At 39.5% G+C, this 21,519-nt stretch overlaps 1 protein-coding gene across 1 annotated transcript in view; it reads right to left on the minus strand.

Annotated features, from left to right (window-relative positions):
* ZNF521 (zinc finger protein 521) overlaps nucleotides 1-21,519 on the minus strand; it is a 277,307-nt gene that overhangs the window by 112,863 nt on the left and 142,925 nt on the right. Inside the window, 1 exon segment of the mRNA XM_004742857.3 lies at nucleotides 18,343-18,427. Within this exon segment, the coding sequence (XP_004742914.1) occupies nucleotides 18,343-18,427 (85 nt within the window).

Genomic DNA, 21,519 nt, shown 5'->3' on the forward strand with positions numbered 1-21,519 from the left:
ATAGCAAGAACACTTATAAAACAAGGACGCATCATCATAATTTTAAGCTTTCTACCAGCACCAATGTAGAGTTGGCAATGACCTCACATCTAGACCCAGATGGCACTTTTCCTTTTACTGGCCATTGTTCCTCCTGGATTTGGGGAGGAAACCTGCACAATTTTGCTCTTGTTTTGTGAGGGAAATTCAGAGCGTGTTTCCATCGCTTTTGCCCTAATAGAGCAGCAATACAACATGCACAGAATTATTAACATAAAGATTGTCTTTCTTCGTTATTCTTTCTGTACCTAATAACACATTTTGGCATCTTATAAATTATATCATTGGCTCAAAGACCTATAAAAAAGCCGACTGTGATAAACATCATAAATTGTATTGTCAAGCCGCATATAGTTATGTCAATGCTTTCTGCATGTTTAAATGAATGTGCAGTAACAACATCACTCCCTGCACGCTCTTCTTATCATGGATCCGTGTATAGGCACCTGCAGAAAGAGGCTTCTAGAAATGTTGGAGTTTCCAAACCGCTTCTTATTTCTGACCAGAATTAGATGGCAGGTGGGCTGTTTGGATAATTCTATGGCACATGCATTTTTATATACCGTGGTGTGCCTGATTCTGGATTCTAAATATCATTCACAGCGAAGGTACTGTTACTTAAATCTGGGGACTCACCTTTCAGAAAGGTGTGCACAGAACCACCTGCTACTTTAAGGCTCAGGAACACAGTCATGCTGTACATTCAAGATAGTATATAGGCAAAACCACGTCCTATATTCACGTCCATTTACACTGAACTTACCCCCCCCTTTGTCATTTCATTGCCTGTTTCCCATAATTTCCAAAGAATTCAAAAGTGGGGTGCCTGGGCGGCTCAGTGGATTAAGCCTCTGCCTTTGGCTCAGGTCACAATCTCAGGGTCTTGGGATCCAGCCCTGCATTGGGCTAGGCTCTCTGCTCAGCAGGGAGCCTGCTTCCTCCCCCCCCTGGCAACCCCCCCGCCCCGCCTGCCTATCAAATAAATAAATAAAATTTAAAAAAAAAATAAGGAATTCAGAAGCAGAAATACACTCAGCTCTTTCCAAGTACTTTGACTTAAGGAGGTAGAAAAGAAAAACCAGACTAAATCCGTCCTTGCTGCTTTCTCATGGAAATACCAAATTTTATCTAAACCAAGGAGAAGCTTTGATGTCCACAGAGTGACATCAGGATCAGGTTTTGATGCAATGATAGCAAAGGAATCACTAAGAACAACTCAGGGCGGGCTCCCCCACTTGAACAACGGTGCCTGTGGGGAGAGATTAACACTGTACCCTGTAAGTGAGGGAGAAAAGGGTAGAAAGTGTGAGTCGGCCTCTTTCCATTCTGCACGCTAACCCTGTATGTCGGAGCAAGTTGCTCAAGCCTCAGTTTCCTTGTCCGTCAAAGGGGAGTAATGATAACAATCTCAAGTCACAGCCCAGAAAACAAATGCAGTCACATGCAATGTTTTAGTGCACTCAAGACACGTTTGCTCAAGTTTGGGTTCTTTTCAGAACCAAGGAAACCCCAGACACTTTGAAATGTGTTTCTTATGACTTCTCCTTCTATGCACAATCATGTATCAACCCATCACCAATACAGGATAGGAGCAAGGTTTACATAGTACCAGATAGCATTTCATAAACCAGTTGTTGGTAGTGGTTGTGATGTGTGTGTGTGTGTGTTTTAAATTTAGAAAAATTATGTTTCACATACAGGACTGTCTTGGAATTTTGAGTGTACAAGTTTGTTATTCTGAGCCATTTGATTAAATTTAACCACAGGAAACTCTTCCAAGTCCTAATGAAGCAGCAATTACATCTAAAAAGGGAGCCAGGCCAAAAAACATCCTTTTCCAATATCTCTTTTTCAAACATCAGACTCCAATATAAGCTCTATGGTTTTCATTTCTCTTTCATACTATCTCTCTAAGCTGTTGGAAACATGTTAAACAGAAGACAGGGAGTGATGCTCTAGTGAGTCTTTGCTAGAAAAGGTTAGTAGAGAGTCCATGCCTACACACACACCTGTGGACAGGGGAACACACACACGCACACACACACACACACACATACACACACTGAATTAAAAACAAAAAAAAAAACAAAAAAAAAAACACTACAAAAATCTATTTTAAACAACTTGGCCATTAAGAAATTAGGAAACCATCATTACTAAGAGGAAATCTGAATTAGAATTCAGGAACCAGGAGTGTATTTTAAGACATCTGACCTGAAAGCACTTTTTTTTTTTAGAGATTTTATTTATTTGACAGAGAGAGAGAGAGATCACAAGTAGGCAGAGAGGCAGGCAGAGAGAGAAAAGAGGAAGCAGGCTCCCTGCTGAGCAGAGAGCCCAATGTAGGGGTCGATCCCAGGACCCTGAGATCAGGACATGAGCCGAAGGTAGAGGCTTAACCCACTGAGCCACCCAGGTGCCCCAGTAAATGCACTTTACATTATAGTTTATAGACTAGGTTGTGAGAGCTCAAGACAGAGATTACATAAAGTGGACTCCTAAAGAACGTTAAGATTATTTTTTTCTTTAGAAAGGAGAGTGCTTTTCTTTCTTTCTTTCTTTTTTTTTTTGCCCCTAAACCAACCTATAAGACTTGAAAGATTCTAAGTTTTACCTAAAAGACACATTAAACTGTGTCAATAAATAAAGAAATTACAGTCATCTACAACAGCCCGGACCCAGAAAGCCATCTCAGGCTTCAGCTGGGTTTGCAGCTTCCCATTGAATCCCATGAGATGGTACATTTCAGCACAATAATGCAGCAAGCCCAGGATGCAGGAGACACAGAAATAATGTCAAAAGCAATTGCTCACATTTGATCTCACCACGTCAAGTGCAAATAGTGAACTTAAATATGAAAATGCCATTTGCTCCTTCTAAAGTATAATTTTGATCTCTCGCAAAACAAACAAACAAACAAACACAAAACTTCCATTTCCAGCGCCTCAAGGTAAAGAGGATGGCATCTATCACAAGTGTGGAGAATGGCTGAAGGATTTAAGAGCAAACCTTTTCATAATTCTTCTTTTGGCGAGGAAGTGGAGTTACGAGTCACTCAAAATTCATAAAGATTGGGCGCCTGGGTGGTTCAGTGGGTTAAGCCGCTGCCTTTGGCTCAAGTCATGATCTCAGGGTCCGGGGATCGAGTCCCACCATGGGCTCTCTGCTCAGCAGGGAGCCTGCTCCCCCCCACCCCGCCTGCTTCTCTGCCTGCTTGTGATCTCTGTCAAATAAATAAATAAATAAAATGTTTTTAAAAAATTCATAAAGATTATCAAGTTTACATCCTCACAGAAGATCTGCGCCCACAGTCTCTCTCAACTGTTCTGTCAGCATTGCGACCCAATACTACCAAGAACGGGTTCTGGTTCGGGACATCCACCCATTTTGTGACCTCCGTGCACCCCTGCAGAAAATAAAGCTACGACCCAGTCAACAACACACGCACCCAAACCAATAAAGCCCCACACAACAAAATAAAACCCTGATGGCTTCCATTGGAACAAGCCTGTCATATCTGCACTGAATTCGGGGTATTCATTCTATCAGCATTCCTTCCTGTGAGTGACTTTAAGAGGCACCTAAGTTCCTATTTCAGCAAGTTTACTCCAAATGATCAACCTGTGTGTTTGTGCCAGCTGGGCTCCATGACTGATTACACGGTCCCGTGGAGCTCCCCGTGAGGACTGGCTCAGCACCCACATCAGTGACCCCTCAAGGTAAGGAAGCCCCCACACAACAGTAAGCTTTCCGGCTTGATGAATGCTGGCCTTACAGCTCATCTAAACGGAGCCTATGGGCTTCACGGTTTTCCTTCTTATTCTTCATGGAGTTCAGTGAGAAGTTATGAAACGTATTTTTCTAGTCCTCCCAGGGGTGAGGTCAGGGTCACGACGTGACCTCAGAAACACAGCAGTCCTGCACATTCAGACAGCCTGGGCACTGAGTATTAGGGCTCTCTGCTTGGTCTAACCCAAACTCTAGCATGCAGTGCAGAGCAGGGTCACTTGGGGGAAATGACAAGCAATGGATCAGTGGGAGAAAAATAATGGAATTTAATCACATAAATATATCCCAGGCACATGGCTCCTTTTCTACAGGCTGCCAAGCTCAGGTGAGGGCACAATGGTCTTGCGAAACTAACCACTTAGAATTTACCACAGAGCCACCCACCCGGATATTTTGATCAGATTAAGTTACAGGATTCTGGACACACCCAGGGATTCTCATTCCCACCATGTCACTACTCCCCCAGGGGATGATTTCAAACAAACATACAAAAATATCTATCTACGCACGAGATAGATGTCTTAGATGTGTGAGGAATGACCCCAGGAAGAGTGTAGGCTCATGTGAAAGACTGTCACAGACTAATTAAGGACACTGCTGCCAAAAAGGGAAGGCTGACCCCGCAGTCTTATTTACACCATTTCCAGCCAGAGGGCTGTGAAGTGGATCCCCAGTGGGGGCATTTCTATCTGAAACCCAAGGGCACCTGCATTAGGAAAACTGGTGTAAATGAATCCCTTCGCTCAATGACAAAAGGAAAGACACCAATACTTCAATTAGGGACGACAGGTGCCAACCTCTTGGATTCTGTGTAGCGCTACACAGTTACTTCCTGACTTGTTTATTATTGTTATTATTATTAGTTGCACTTCCACGCATTCAATTAGAGGAACATTTCGCGGCAAGAACAATAAGCTCTTTAGACAGAAGGTAGTGATTCAAAAATTGAGAGGAACATTTCGCGGCAAGAACAATAAGCTCTTTAGACAGAAGGTAGTGATTCAAAAATTGCAAAACTTCAGCTTTCAAAAATAGCCTCAGTGACCTCTTGCAGTACTCTGACCACTCCGCACAGCACGCAGGAGGCAACCCTGTGAAGAGTGAATTCTGGCAAAGTTCTCTCTTCACAGATGATGCACAGCTTAAGCTATAATGAGTTTTTGGGTTACAAATGCTGAACGCATTAATATTCCTTGATGATAATTATCACAGTATAAGCACCTTTCCCAATGTGAGTAGCATAAAGCAACTGAAGCAGCATTTTTACTACATTTGAAACAAGCTGGAAAATGGGATTTTCTACTCTTGTAACCTGAGGTCAGCACGCATCAGGCATTGCATATTAAACACGCCTATCTATGAACCCTGGATCACTTTCCTTCTCTCTTATTCTATGTACACCGAGAGCTATCTCCTTGATAGGCACATGTGTGTGACATACATCGGTTCAAAATGAAATGTTATCCGCCGCCCCCCCCCATCATATGAATCCTGTATTTCTTCTTAGGAGAATTACAAATAGCAAATAAGATCAGTAAGCCGTGCTTTCCAGAGGAGATGTGTCTCTGTGCAGTTTGAACGAGTACTGTGGTCACTGGCTGCATATAAAACAGGATGAAAATTAGAATCAAGCAAACAGGCTCCTAGAAGACCCAACCACATTCCATACAAATCTCAACAAACCAGCAGCCTTTCTCTTTACACCTTCAAAACTGACAGCACAGCGAGAGCACTGAAAGGTTTACATGTGAATTCTGGCCCACCGATGTGATGACGGTGATGACGGTAATGACGTCAGCATCATATTTACAGGCACTGTTTTTGCAGAAGGATCCCAGAAGCCAATTGTCATTCCAGATTAAAAGAACAATTATTGCTATTTAGATAACAACTATCACATATGAGGGGAAAGAATTGATAAGACGATCCATTTACGTCACATCAGTGTGGACAACAGTATCTGTTAATCAGTATTTGCCATCATGTACCCAAAATAGATGCTTCATAGATTTTAATAAACCCCAACTGGATTGGATATTATGCTCGGAGTGGAATATAAACTGATTTTCCCTAATCTCCCTTTCTTTTTCCCTCCAGTCAGTGAAAAAGAAAATGTTGATAATAAAGCTCCATTGATGCTAGGACAGCTTAAAATCATCGCAAGGTAAGAGCCTCTTTTTTTTTTTTTTTTAAACATACTATAATGTCATTTTTAGTATTCTGTGTAAATAACCCCAAGAGCACTTTGACTTAACAGTGACAAAATGAAAGCCAGTTTGAACCCTGAATTCAAAGCATGTGAAATGGCTCTGGTGTCGGTAGGTATGAATCAGCTGAGCTCATCTGCACGGGGGTACCCCTACCCTTCATTTAGAAAAGATGCCACGCTACTACTACTTCAGGTTCTCTAACATCATTTTTCTTATGTACTGCCAAAATGTCTTCAAATCCCATCTGGATGGATGGCAGGGTTACGAGGGAACCTTTACTAAATATTTAACAGCACTATCGGCTTATTAAATACTATAATGCAAGAGTCATGAAAGCATGATATACAGTGCTTGCCTTTTTTTTTCTTTTTTTTTTTTTTTAGCGATGCTGGTGCTCATTTTGAACACTCACAAGCCCATTCATCAGTTGAACTGATGCATTTTTAAAAGTCCTCATTTACTAGCAGATAAATGTGGTTGGAGAACCTTTTTAGTGGAGAAATGACTGGATCTCTATTTGTTTCTACTGTGCAAAATTTGCTTTACTCTGGCTGGAAAACAAAAACAAAAACAAAAACAAAAAACCACCACCACCTCACAAAACATTTAAAAGGCCATTCTGACATAAATGTCAAAGCTAAAAGGAACACAGTTTGAAATAAAAGTAGGGTATATTTTTGTTTTCGAGAACGTGTGTACACTAAAACAAGGCAATGGATTTGCAGGCAGCTGAGAGAGTACATGTCTTCATCACATCCGGAAACAGTACCTCACAAATACACATCATATAATGAGATTACCCACTGAGACCGTTGTTCTTGACCATGACATTGTTGGCAGAGGACTTCATTCCAAGTATTCATGATTACTCTTTTGAAAAAAAAAAATGGGTTAATATAATTTTTACATATACTACGTTAAGATATTTCTAACTCAAACTATGCTATCTTTTTAAAAACGTTAACCGGAAAATTTTTTGCCTGTTCTGGTGGGCAGAAAGTAAGAATTCTCTCTAAGATATATCTAGTCACAAGGAGATATACTATAGGCTAATTTAAAGAAAACTCCCTTTCCACTAGAGGTTTGCAGAGCATGCATTTATCCTGTAAACACTGTAACAATGATTATCTGTCCTCCCTGTTCTCAGTGGAGACTCTTACTTTTGAAAATGTCTTGTGGTGACTTACTAAATTCAGGCTATTTCAATTAGTATTACTGCACATTAAAAATTAATTGCATTACTGAGTGGATTAAGGTTTAAATTTCAATTCTACAGTATGTGCACTAGAAATGACAGCTAAAAATCAATGCTCTTTGGCCCACAGTCGGAAGTGTGTGCGGTCGAATAGCACGGAACTGGCGTCACTGGCCAAGCAGTTTTAAAAGACCTGATAGTTCCATGGAAGGTGTGTCAGCTCTAATTCTAGATTTTAGTTTGAATGCTGCACAGGAGCCCAGCTTTAGGAAAAGAAGAACAGACAAACAGCTGCACTAACAATTTGGAAAAACAAATGGGCTCAGGTACTAAAATTATGACAATAGAAAGATTAACAGTCGCCCCAATGTCGCATATAATTATCCCTAAACTAAAACCCTGCTCATAATTCTGTCTAATAAGGACAGAGGTTCTTCACTTATATCTATGCTGGGTTTTTTGTTTGTTTGTTTGTTGTTGTTGTTTTTAGATTTTATTATTTTTTTTATTTGACAGACAGAGATCACAAGTAGGCAGAGAGGCAGGCAGAGAGAGAGGAAGGGAAGCAGGTTCCCCGCTGAGCAGAGAGCCCGCCAAGGGGCTCGATCCCAGGACCCTGGGATCATGACCTGGGCTGAAGGCAGAGGCTTTAACCCACTGAGCCACCCAGGTGCCCCTATGCTTTTTTTTTTATTAGTTATTGGGGAACAGTAGTTGGTTGGGGGCAGGAAATAAGTGGTTTTGTATAGAGATGTTACTAACATATACAATATTCATAATGACTTTAATCTGTGTTTTCAGGAGATCCAAGAAGACACTGCAAACACAAATCTTTCCCTTAGACAATAATCCCCTCTCAGTACTCACCCCCCGCCCCGTGTAAATTATTAAACCTCTTTGGGGGAAGGGACAAATCAGCTGATCATCCCGAACTGCAAATTTATAACACCTACACGAAATGTTTGAGAAGAAATGGGTCACTTTCATTCACAGTAAATTTGCTCTTCTAAGAAGATGAAGATGAAGAACATTACGAATGAAGTCAACAGAGTAAAGTAGCATCAATAAAGAATCACAAAGCCCCCAGGATATCTGAGCTTGGAACTGAACGGTGATTGGTATGCGCCTAAGAGGAAAAAATGATGCCTGCAATGTTCCTTAAGATCCCCTCTGTGTTGCACCGGTGGCCAACAGCAAGTTCGGCAGCAAGAGAGTAAAGAAGATGGGAAGTAATAATAACAATAAAAAGAATAATCTGGTGCAAATGGACCCCAAGGTGTAGTAGTCATCCCCGTGCAACAATCGCCCTTCATTGCAATTTACTGATGTTGCTTCATTACAATACAGCGTATAAAGGGGTGATGTGCAAAGTGCACTATTTAAAGCGACCTGCTCTGCAGCAGCACCTACCACCCTGGCAGGCACTGCTAAGGGAGGCACGTCAGACTGCTCGAAAGTGAAATTACCTGTACAAAGATTCAAAAGAGGCGCAACGTGTGCACATGGTGGTGATAAAGTTGAGGCGAGGAGGATAAAAGGGAGCAGGGGAAGTATCTCCTTAGCGAAATAGCAAAGGCATCTCAGACGGATCTGAATTAACGCATCCTTTGCAAAGGTAACAACTTGTGGCTCTGTTAAAAGGAAAAGATAATGAATAGGATGGTTCCTGTTTGAAAGTACACACTGGCTTTTGGTTGCCTATGCCTCGTGTCCATAAGATCAACTAAATGTCTGCAGGTGAGATGCACCTTCAGGTTCCTATTATTACAAGCGAAAAATGATTCGTTTTCTGAGTCTTGCCTGCTATAGTTGAAAGTCTTACTTTTCAGGCTGCGCCCAGAAGGTGACGAAGCAGTGCGTTAAGGGGAAGAAAGAGATTCCTTCCCCACCAAGGATCACTGAGTATGTCATTGGTTAATTCTTGCTCTGTGGTCCTCATTAGCATTACTCTCAAGTTTCTGGTTATCATATCCGAAATATTAAGACATAATAACTACGAAGGTGCAGATAATTGGATATTAACCAGAACATACTTGACTGGGCAGGAGGTAGGGCCCTGCTTAAACTAATCCTGAAATATATTAATCACCAATTAATGAAGGGGTTTCAAATTCATTTTCTATTAGAGAACACCTCCGAGTATCTCAGCTTTTTCTAACAAAATGACTTGGAATAACAGGGTAGAAATAAGGACTATGACCATCTGATGATGTCTTGAATTAATTCCTTACAGCCTGTTGTCAGGTAATCATGAAAACTCAAGTTAAAACCCTGATTACATTTTCAAAGTCTGATGGGAAGAAGAGGGGACACTTTTCAATGTTCAGGGGCCTTGGTTTAAATCCCAAATTTATCCCTTTAAGTGCAGAGCCATAGCTAAACATTTCAGCAGAGAGCTGTCACAATATTATCTGGGTCTTTTAGCCTAGGCAGACCTCTAGACCTCCAACCAAACAACAGATGTACTCTTAAAATATAAAACCGATTAATGGGAGCCAGAGAAGTCCAGTCAAACCACGCTTTATACACAGTAAATGTAAGTAGTGAGAAGTTGATGGATATATTAAGGGATAAAAGTCTTCACTACTTGGTGGTTGAAAAATCATCACCGCTTAGATGGAAATAAAATAATGTCACGAAAAGAACAAGGGAAAGAGAGAGAAAGGAAAGAGCAAGAGGCATGGAGAGAGAAGGAAAGTCCTCTTTCTATACAATCCACATGGCTATGAGGCTGACATTATAACTACTATATTATAGAACTATTCTATTATAACTAATAAAACAGGCATTCTATTAGTTATAACAGTGGTTATAAAAGCTCCCACTAAGCTCCCTAGAAAAAAGCCTCTGCCCCTACTCCGTGGGTTAGAGAAATGGCCACAAAAATGCCATTCATCTTAAGGAAAAAAATAAAATAAAATCTCCAAGTACATTCCTGTCACAAAGGGATTCTAGTATCTTTTCATACTTAAAAAGTGTAGCTTCCAGATACTCTGAAAATGACTTCCATTTTTATGTCAGAGAAAACCATGTTTGGATTAATGCAATGTAAGCAAGAGATCGAAATGACACACCAATTCCTCTGTTGTTTTTTTTTTTCCCCCTGACTTTATTCACTTAATTTTGATGAAGACAGCAAGGTAACTCCTGTTCTCTCAGGGCTGGGTTTCTTTTTTTTTTATTCTGTTGTTTATTGACTTTAATTTTAATAATTCTTAAATAAGCACTCACAGCAGATGAACTCAGATACGCAGGCAAGTAGGCCCTTTTATCAACAATTTTGCCATAGAAATACACAAACATTTCAATGGCTCTTCATTAGCAAACAAATCAACAAGTGATATTTTAATGCATGACTTTATTCCATCTCTGTGGGGACTGTAGTTGAGAGTGTGATGTACAGTACAGAGAAAGGAATCATCAGCCACAGTGTCCCAGGGCTCTCTCCATTGAGGTCTTCGAAGCCTCTGCTTAAAGAGTGCATTTAATTGACTGATAGACAGTAGCTTCTTTGTTCACAGAAGACAGCGAAGTAATGGCAGCTTGAAAATCGTACCATCTACAGGGTCTCCTGAGACCAGTAACAGGGGGATATGTGTCAGGAATAAATAAATAATCTAATTATTAAGCCACTTCCTGTCAAGTTAACTCCAATTTGTTGGCTTTTGAAGGCAACAAAACGAGGCATTTTTCCTCATTATGCTTCTCTTTTTATACCAGTGGTAATCACAGGCGGATTAAAGGGTGCCTGATTGGTTTTTTTGTCAAGGAACTGAGAAGCAGCCAACAGTACAGAAAAACAGAGTTGGGTTTAGAAGAAATTTCATGCTTGTCTCCTTTCCAGCTCCCTAGCAGCCCACACGGCCGCCCCATACAGAGCTGCCAGCTGTACAGCAAATGTGTACCCCTCCAACTGAGGCCTACCGGGCCACAGGCGCCATCCTGAGAGCTGCGAGATACCTTGCAATCTTGGCAGGTAGCTACTGCTGTCATAGGCATAATTCTAAAGGTGACCTACGAAACCCCATCAGCTCACCAAATGCAACAATATGAGCAGCTGAAGTTCGACACCCACTCTCCATATTGGCTCCCTTTCTTTTGTTTGCTGCTACGAACGGCCCAGAAACTAGCACATAACCTATGGAAATGGGTCCGCAGAGACCTTCTCCTTTCGTGCGTCTGAAGGAGCTCGTGGAAACAGGCCACGGCGTGTCTGTGTCAATGGGCGTGTGTGTGTGTGTGTGTGTGTGTGGGGTGTGTGTGTGTGTGTGTGGGGGGGGTGAGCGGGGGTCTGTCTTTTTGGGTCAACTGCCCGTGACTCTCGGTGCCCTCCTTTCAGAAATGTTTTTGCAGACTTCATTCAGAAGAGGATGCCCACGTTGGAGAATAAGCCCACGGAGTGGGGAGCGAAAGGTGGATACACTTGCTGCCTGCTCTCCGGCAAGTCCAAAGGTGAGGACAAACCCAGAGCCAGAAGCCCCGCCAGTGGGTCTCAGGGGGTCCCATGGAACCATCCATCTGAGACAGACTCTCTTCCCAGCCTCTCTGTACGGAGCCCAGGAAAGAAGGCTGGCATCCAGGAATTCGGCTCGAACACAACATTCTTCCGAGGCCTCTTTAAGGGCAGTGCATTCCCATCAAAAGTCACAAGAAACAGAATCTTCAGTCTGTCTGCGGACTGGATCAGAAACCTCCGGCTCAGGGAAAACGAACATGGACAGAAATGGCCGAAGGGGCATTCTAAGGGGCTTGTCAGCTCCGCTCACTGCCAGTATTTTTTTACTCTTGTAAATCCAAGCTGCTAGATGCGGGCTAAAACACACCACCAGGCCAAACACCCCTGGTTTTCTTTTATAGCTTAACACTGAAATGGAAGAAATGGGCTCAGAGGCTTTCTTTCAAATTTGCTTCAGAAATAAGAACCTGAATCATGGAGAGGAGCCCTTAAAAACGATCTTATTCCGGAAAGATGTTTTTTGTTTTGTTTTGTTTTGCTTTTTAAGTTTCCCCCGCCCTTCTTTTATCTGAAAATGTCTTTGTTTTTAGAAAACCTTTTCCGAGGAGAGGCTTGGTGCCCCGTTCCCGTGGCCCCACGTTGCACTCAGTAAAACAGTGGCGCTATGTTCGATTTATGCCTGCGTACGTCCTTTCTGAATACATCTTGAATTTTTGTTAAATTGCGCAGATAATTAAACCCTCTTCATATTTACAGTCTGCTTCATCGGTACCATGAATTCCGTTTCCAGTGACTGTCTGCAAATTCCCTCTCTGAACAATTTCATACTAAGCAATAACACTTCATTTTACATAAGTTTTATCTGATGTCCCCACACAGAGCTGCCAGCTGTACAGCCAATGTGCGGTTCTCAAACTGAGTCCTGCCAGGCCACGGGCTCCATCCTGAGATCTATCAGGCACCTTGCTGTCATTGGCAAGCTTTCCCTGCTATCACGGCGACCATCACTCCACACGGCACACAACTTAAAATCATCTGATTATTAGAATTTGTGGCCCACACTCCATTTTATCCTTTATTTAATCTATCCCCAGATCACACATTTGTTTAAATGTTTTGGCTGGTTTACAAATCATGCCGCCATCTGCACAGTAGGTGTGACACCATTTTTTTTTTAGACAAAAGTTACGTTACAAACAAAGATAAAGTCATTTGAAATGCTCTGATGTTTGTTATTCTGCCTGGTTCACTTGGACCAACTCTAAGAAATAAATAGAATTATCTGTGTAAATCGATGAACATCTATGAAAAACAACACCCAGCAGAATGCCGAGCTTGCTCCATTACCTACGTTAATATCATGACAGCTGAGGAGAGATGACCTGGCCCACTTCTCATCTCTCCTGTACAGATGGCTATTAAAGAGAAAGTATCCCTTTTGTATGGTCCATGTAGAAACCCTTTATGGGCTTTTCAAATAAGCCAGCATTGCCCACATGAGGGTAGCTTTCTGTTACCATTAAACTGCCCAGATTTCATCTTTTTTAATCCAGCTCTTGATGAAATAAGCCAGTATTTCATCATATTTAACACCAAATGCTTGTTTCTTCATTCCCTGAGTTTTGTAAGCCATCAAATGATGACTTAGAATTCAATAGTCTTCTCGTTTAGAATTAAGGCAAACTCCACAGAACCTAATGACTTTGGGTTTCTTAGGGTAGTGCTGATACACACACACACACACACACATACACACACACATTATTGTTGAGTCATTTCTGTTCCTTTAAAAAAAAAACAAAAAACAAAAAACAGCCAATGAAAGCTAAGCATTTAAAGAGCAACACAGCCCTTTATCCTCCTATGCAGAGATCCCTATCTTTGGATATTTCCCCTTAAGACGTATAAAATCCAAAACCACTATAGACCTCAAAATATTGGTTTTAGTCTATTGTAAAGCAAGAGCACTCAAGCTGAAATGTTTCAGAAGTGATACTGAATGTCACAAAACTATAATGAAGATTAGTCACATAGCACACCATCCACCAAAGAAATGGAAGGGAAAGAATGCCATTTGTGACCTTGGGCCTCCAACAAATTGGAGAACACATGAATGTCACTTGCCACAAGAAGAGACTAAAAATTCACCCAGTGCACAAACCTGTTTTATGCATTCTTTTTGCCTTGACAGCAATGATGTATATCACATGGTATGTAACACATGGGATATACATCTTCCCACGTGCACCGCAGAAGACTTGAATCTTTCTGTGGTCTTTTAAAAATTGTAATTCAGAAGCCCTGAGTACTCGAAATTTGGACAAAAAGAGTCAATATCTTTCCATCAGTGTTTTCCTATTACTTGTCATTTATAGTTCCAATTCTAGTTTTGCTTTTCCAAGAGAGAAATAAATATATTTGCTTTCTGCAAATACCCTTAAGCATCACCTTTGACCCTGTTAGGACATGTCTATTAGGGACTATTTGTGGATTTCCCTTTTTTTTTTAAATTTCCCCACAAAACGGGGTGCTGCCCCACCGTGGATACAAATTTGCCATTGTAACCCTGACCTTTCGGATCAGATGAAAAATACAAAAAACCCAAAGCTTATTAAGTAATCATTTCTAAGTTGGTTTTTAAAAATAATTCTTAAGTACCTGGTTTATACCCATTCCCTTCATAGTCTCCATCTGAGGACCTGGAAAGGGAGGCCTGGAAATGGTGATAGCTAGATCCTGACCCCTCGTCCCAAAGTCCATGAGTGCAGCAATCAGTTCCAAGGATAATGGTATTTCTCCCCTTTGATCATTTCTTTGTCAAGCGGACTGGCCCTCGGTGGTGAGAGTACTGCCGGTTGTCTACCACCAGCCGCTTGCAATTTGCTCACTGTGTTTCATGAGACAGTTGTTTGTGGCTGTTTGGAACACATTTGTCTCTTTGGGGATTTAGACGCTAGTTGCAATGCCAACCTCCATAGTGATCGAAATTTCTTTCTAACTAAAATAGATAATTAGAGGCTGGTAATTATTGGTCAAGAATTATCAGAGTGAAAAAATGAAGCTTCTCATAAATAGTTCTTGGCAATGTCATCTCTTTATATTATCACATGCCTAACAGCCTTTTATTCAGAGCACTTACAAATTTACTCTACTGCTGTTGAACCTCATAATTTTATATGAGGCAATTCCGTTGCTGGGTTAAACACATTTAAAGTCCCTGGTTTCATCTCTATCTGTGCTAATCCATACCAAATAATAATAACAACAGAAATCTCAAAGAGGAAAATAACCATAAATATTTACTATGCTGATAGAGACGGGGAAAATGAATTAAAAGACATACTACACAATGGCTTCTTTCTGTATGCTCGGGTCAAAAGCCAACGTAAACTATGTGAAAGGAACAAAGGAAGACAAGAAAAATTTTCTCATCTGTGCAGACTTGAAAAGAGGGAAATCTTTTCCCCAGGAAAGCTGTTAAAATGTTTTGTAGCTCTTTTTGTGCGTGTGTGTAAAGAAGAAAAGAAGCCCCTAAATAGTCACTGGTCTGATTTCTTACTGAAACTGTGTCAAAATGTGGTGGAGAGTGAGGTTCTCTTTCTTTCCTTAATAGACATAAGTCAAATCCCCGATGCATTTTTATTGAGTAATTATTCCTGCGACTCAGACCATGTGTCCACACTTAGCTGCAAAAGGGCAGTTCAGCAGAGCGTCTCCAGGTGTGTACCTGGTAGAAACATTGATGGTTTTCCTTTCACAAATGTCCCTGGCCAACAGCCTGAGACCAGCGCTTCCAGAAAGAAGCATGGAGGTTGTCTGACATCGCGACTGCGTTAAACACATGTACTACAGAGGAGCAAACGCCAATGACTTGGTTAAAGAAGGAATTTAAAGTTACACCTCGTTGGGTCATCTGCAGACCTCGTTCTCCATCAGGTGACATAATCCTTCCTCCAGACTGATTGAAATGTAGAACGAAATCTGCAAAAACACTGTATCCCCTCTTAACAAAAAGAGTTAAGAGGCTTTTCAGATAGCCTCTAATCCTTCTTCCCTGCTAAATGTCTAGTTGAGATTATTTTTTGATTAGACAAAAAACATACAGACACACACAACCTAAAAATACCTACCCTCAATGGAGGTATTTTAGTCAACAAAATAATGCTGCCTGCCTCATTTGAAAGCTGAAGTATCACACTGGGATTTTAAAAAAGGATATCTTAGCCTTTGTGACATTCTCCCATTATGCATTCTCTTTCTGTAGATATTAACAACACGACTGGAGTTTAAGGACTTGGATGCGTGGTCAACAGATAGAACAATTAAATGGATGCTATTCATTTGTTTAGGCCTCAAGTGTGAGAGAATTACATATTTTATTATTAAAAATAGCATGAATATTAAATAACTAGGCCCTCTGCGGAAAGGAATAGAATTTGCTTCTCTGATGGAAGGTGAATTGTTAAATGCTCAGATCCCAAGAGGAACTGAGTGTCACATTAATCCACCATAAGGTAGAGGGAGAAAGCCCTGGGAACACACTAATGTTGCAAGAAGTATAAGGGAACTACAAAAGGAAAGGTATAAAGCAATTTGAAAAGAAGGACAAACCAACGAATGTTATGGCCAAATGATACTAAAATTGGAAAATCACAATAGTCCTCTCACCGCTCAACATTCAATTTTGATTTGACATATTCAAAAGACACGAATATCATGGTGAAATTATATTCAGTCTGTTCCTCTGGTTCCCCGGGCTAAATAATAAAATCCAGAACCAAAGGTAAGTTTATGTAGAATAAAACCATACAGAAGCAGGGCCGACATTTTGCTAAATTTTCCATCAGGTGCAAGTTCCGAGAAATGTTTTCACTGAAGCCCACATAAAACTGTATCATGAAGCAGAATCGTGAATGACTGCCACCAATAAACTCTACTCAAGAAATAAAGAGATGGAAAATATTAGCATTTATCATGGCAAGAAGTATTCATTCTTCCTAACCCACGTCCCACCCCCTTCCCTGAAAAAAAAAAAAGCAGTTTCAAAAGTTTATAAAGAATATCTGTTTGGAATCCAAAATAGAAGAAAATTGCAAGGAAACACATTATTCAAATCTCTCTTACATGTTGTCGTTATCTGCTAGACACTCAGTAAAGCTGTCACTGTTATTCTACCACGTTGGAGAATAGGATATTGAATGCATAAGAATATCACTAATAACATCAGTACTTAAATCTGGAAAATACAGAGATAAAGTGATCAAAATTTTAGCTCTTGTGTGCAAGTTCCACTTTGCACAATTCTGTACTTAAATAAGCAATAATCCTCCTAAAGACCCATCATTTGAAAACTATAGAGCAAATTCTATTGAAAAACTATTAATCAATTTTCTTTTTTTTTAAATTTTTTTATTTATTATAAACATATATTTTTATCCCCAGGGGTATTAATCAATTTTCTAACATGCTTTTGAATTTATCTTTATTAATTTCTACAAGAGCATTAGGAGTTTTGATACGGTTGCTTTTAATGATCAGTAATGACAGTTGGAGCCACACTTCCACTGAGCATTCCTAGAATGCTTCCGATTAGTGTATAACAAAACTTGTTTACCCCTGAAAACAAGTTCAGAGTCTAAAATGCTGAATTTTCTTTCCTGTTTTAGAATTTGATAATAGGAGAGCATGAGGTTAATTGGGCTTTTTAGTATTTTATCACAATTATTTATGGTATTATAAAATACCATCAAATAAGGATGAAATAAAAAAACACTCATAGTATAAAAAACACAAATGAGTAACAAAAATAGCATAAAGAAATAACAATTGTCATTTTACTAGTTGAAAAAGATCTGCTTGATAAAGTTTAATTGGCTGGTTAAACTCTTAGTGTTATTACCAAGTGCTTATCAAATTAAAAAACATAGGAGGTAACCTCAAAGGAATAAAGGGATAATGGGACAATATGAATAACTGAAAAAATTATCCTTTTAGCTTGAGCCCATATGATAAGTGCAAAATCCCTGAAAACACTGGCCAAGAGTAACTACAGAGATCTTCACCCAAACAGCTTTCATAAAGATGTGTGTAAAATTTTGGAGGGAAATAAAAAGTGATTACTGAGTTCTTTACATGATCTTTATGATCATGATTATTTCCACGCTGTTGAAACCATACATATAAAATGATCTTATGGCAATTTAAATTATTTATGTTTCCCTATCACAAAAACTCACCACTTTAGATTTTGATACAAAGATGCTTAAGCAACACACAGCAGTGCCATTACCATAATAACTTCTGAAATTAAAACCTGTCTAAAACTCTATGGAAAGCTAACATCCAGTTCATTAACCATTCCTGTTAGTTTTCAATAATGCAAAAATGATTAGAAGTTTAATTTGTTAATCACCTGTGTTTTGACTGGCAGTAGATATACAATCCTCTGCAGAAGTCTAAACTAGCCCTTGCAGAAAATAAAATGTGCTAATGTCTTATCAGGCCTAATAATAGTAATAAAAATCAATCATGCCTAGGTAAAACATTGATGGCTGAACAATTAATTCATCTTTAACTCTGTTTAATTATATAGGCATTGATATACACAAGGAGGAAAAAAAGCCATCTGTAATAAGGCTTAGAGTGTCACTCACCAATCATGTGATTTGCAACATGAACCTGAATATCCCATTCATTGTAGAAAACCATCTGACACTTGATGCACTGATAGGTCTTCTTCTGAGAAAATAAGTATAAATAGAATTACTTAGACGCATGCACTTTTTATTGTTTTCTTTAAGAACAAAGACAAAAACAAAAGCCCAACACTACTCACGAAATTTTTTTGAGATGCTAGTCTTTTTTTTTTTTTAAGATTTTATTTATTTATTTGACAGAGATTAAAGTAGGCAGAGAGTCAGGCAGAGAGAGAGGGGGAAGCAGGCTCCCTGCTGAGCAGAGAGCCCGAGGCGGGGCTCGATCCCAGGACCCTGAGATCATGACCTGAGCCGAAGGCAGAGGCTTAACCCACTGAGCCACCCAGGCACCCCAAGATGCTGGTCTTAACCTGTGTTGCTAAACAAGCTGCTGTGTAGGGGGGTCTGCTGGAGCAAAGTTCCATGAGTGGCTCACTAAGACTTTGTGGTCTGATATCAACACTATACTTTATAAACAGTTGGAAGAAATGGAAGCACATAATTATGGAGTAATATATTTTTAAGTTAGATTCCTAAGCACAAAAACAGAAGTTAGCATTAAAGAAAATTCTGGAACACATGGCTGACTTTCAGAAACTGATGTCTTTGTAGATCTAGACCAAAATGTCCTGTGACTCGCTTCTAGATATCCCTTAGTAAAGTGGCCAATAAGATTTGCAGGATCTAGCTAAGAGATTCAGCTATTATAATTCTTAGCCGAAGTCTAAAATTTGGATGTTTCGGAAGTTGTTAAACAGTAGCCTTTAAAGACATATTTTCTCCTATAAAGACATCATGCCATACTGAACATTCTAACATCCTTTTATCATTTTGCATTACAGTCCTGGCCAGTGGAGAGAGCAGGATTTATTAATTCTTGAATCATAAATAAAGAAACTGAGGCCCAGGGAAGTAGAAAGATTTGCCTGATGCCAGAGTGCCCTAGAGCTGAGAAGAGAAATAAGTTCTCTTGAATCTAAATGCTAGGCTATCAGATAAAAGCAGCCTTTATGACTTCACATCTTTATCATTGTGTCTCCTATATGGCTCAGTACATATTAGATGAACTTAATAAATAAAGTATTGATTATGTTTTCCAGAACACAGCTACATAAACTCCTTTACAATGAGACCTGATACTTACAATTAAAAACCATCTTGGAAAACAAAATAAACCATTTTGAAATCTCCCAAATGTGAGAAAATGACATTTATAAAATGACACTTTGTTAAGGCATTCTTATAGGATTATCATTTCATTTGCGGTTGTATAAAATTGTTTTCACTAATGGAAGCAATAAAAAATATCAGTCTGTAAATTGCCATTAATTTTAAAGAACTCGACAGAATCAAAAGTCAAGCACAAAAATTTAGTGTCACTTCATAAGCCATTAAAGTTACAAATGCTGTTAATGTGAGATTTTCTTAATTATCATCACTTAACGTAGTATTAACTTCTGCAACACAGGATAGTAGTATTCCCCGTAAAGCACAGAAGAGCTGGCCTATTTCCAATGGAACCTTTCTAAATTATCTAGCAGGCTTTGTCCATTAGGCATATCGTGAATTGAGTGTGTTGAATCTAAATCTAATACCGAGTTGAAAACCCTGACGATCACCAAGGAAGATTTACTGCGCTGAGCTGTTTACAAGATGCTTTTGATGGTGACATATAGAGCAACATGTGTTGCGTAAATAACATCTATCCCTTTTTTAACAATATTTCCCTTTAGAACTAGTTAGAAAATATTTCTGACTCCCAGATGACCTACATTATATATTGTTTATTAGCATACTTCCAGCATTATTCCTGATATGTGACCTTGCTGAAAAACAAAGAAACATAAACTTAATGGCTAGTCTTTTCTCTTGTTAGCACAGTAAAACATACAATATGTCGAAAACTGTCTCCAAAAATGATGACTGATGGATATGTTGGTGGCGTAAACTAGGACTTTCTTTCTCCTGGTCTAATAATAAAGAATAAAATCACTTGACAAGCCAAAATAATAAAATACCAGCACTTACTACTACCTTCCAAATGAACTGACATATCTGATGATCTATGCACAGAAGTTTTCTTTTATCACTGGAAGAAAATGCTTTTGTCACTGCTGATAATTCAAATACTAATTCTACTCTTAAGACAGTGTCTAAAATGTTATGTTCTATTCTTATTAACGAAGTGATGTTCTTATTTATAAGCTCCTCGATTTGGGGCTGAGTGAAGTAAGAATTTCATGTCATCAACAACAATGTACCATGATCTTAAAATGCTGTAGTTTGAACTTTGCCTCTGCACACAGGCCACACTTCCCAAATACAAAGCAATAACATATAAATTGGGATGTGTTAAGGTGTTCTTTTTTCAAAGCCATGATGGAAAATTCATTTTTACTTTCTATTTCTTTTCTAAAAAGGAATTTTAAATGACCTTTAAAGCATCTTTATTACAATTATAGACTCTTAGCAAAATATGTGAGAGACCCCTAACCACCCATACACCATCTTTGAATAAAGTGATTATAACCTCTGAACAGTGCTGGTTGGCCTTGGGGAGTTCACTCCCTTGGAGGTAAATCCACTCCAGCTCTGTACGGCTGAGTTTGTAAGGGACTTCTTCTTAATTCTAGACCTAAATCTGCTTTTCTGCTACTTTCAGTTATAGGTCCCAACTCTAGGCTCAGGAGCTACAAAGATCAGGTTGGATCCCTTGTCTAAAAAGACAATTACGTTACCCCTTCAGACTGAGAACAGAGGGATGCTGTGAGAAACACTTTGAACAATTTTCACCACTGGTTCCTCTCTCCCAGGTCAACCTTTTAAGAAACAGAAACCCAAATGAAGCACAATACTCTGGGGTTGTCTTGACCCATAAGGAGTACAGGAGGACTGTCACCTCCCTTAGGACAATGACTTCCATTTATATAGAAGACAACAACAACAAAAAAGTCAAGTGAGATCATTTCTTCTAAAAGCATATAACAGTAGAAACAGAACTTCCATTGTTTGGGCCCCAGATTGGCCTTTATCAACGCTTAAGTTGTCAATTTACTTGAAATGCTAATTTAGTACAATTTTTAAAAGAGACTTTTTTTCATTAGCCTTTTTTAATGTGCTACTTGGGAGTGGGGT

This window comes from Mustela putorius, unplaced genomic scaffold (assembly GCF_011764305.1).
Source record: "Mustela putorius furo isolate JIRA1106 unplaced genomic scaffold, ASM1176430v1.1 tig00003858_pilon_pilon_pilon, whole genome shotgun sequence".
Classification (NCBI taxonomy): Eukaryota; Metazoa; Chordata; class Mammalia; order Carnivora; family Mustelidae; genus Mustela; species Mustela putorius.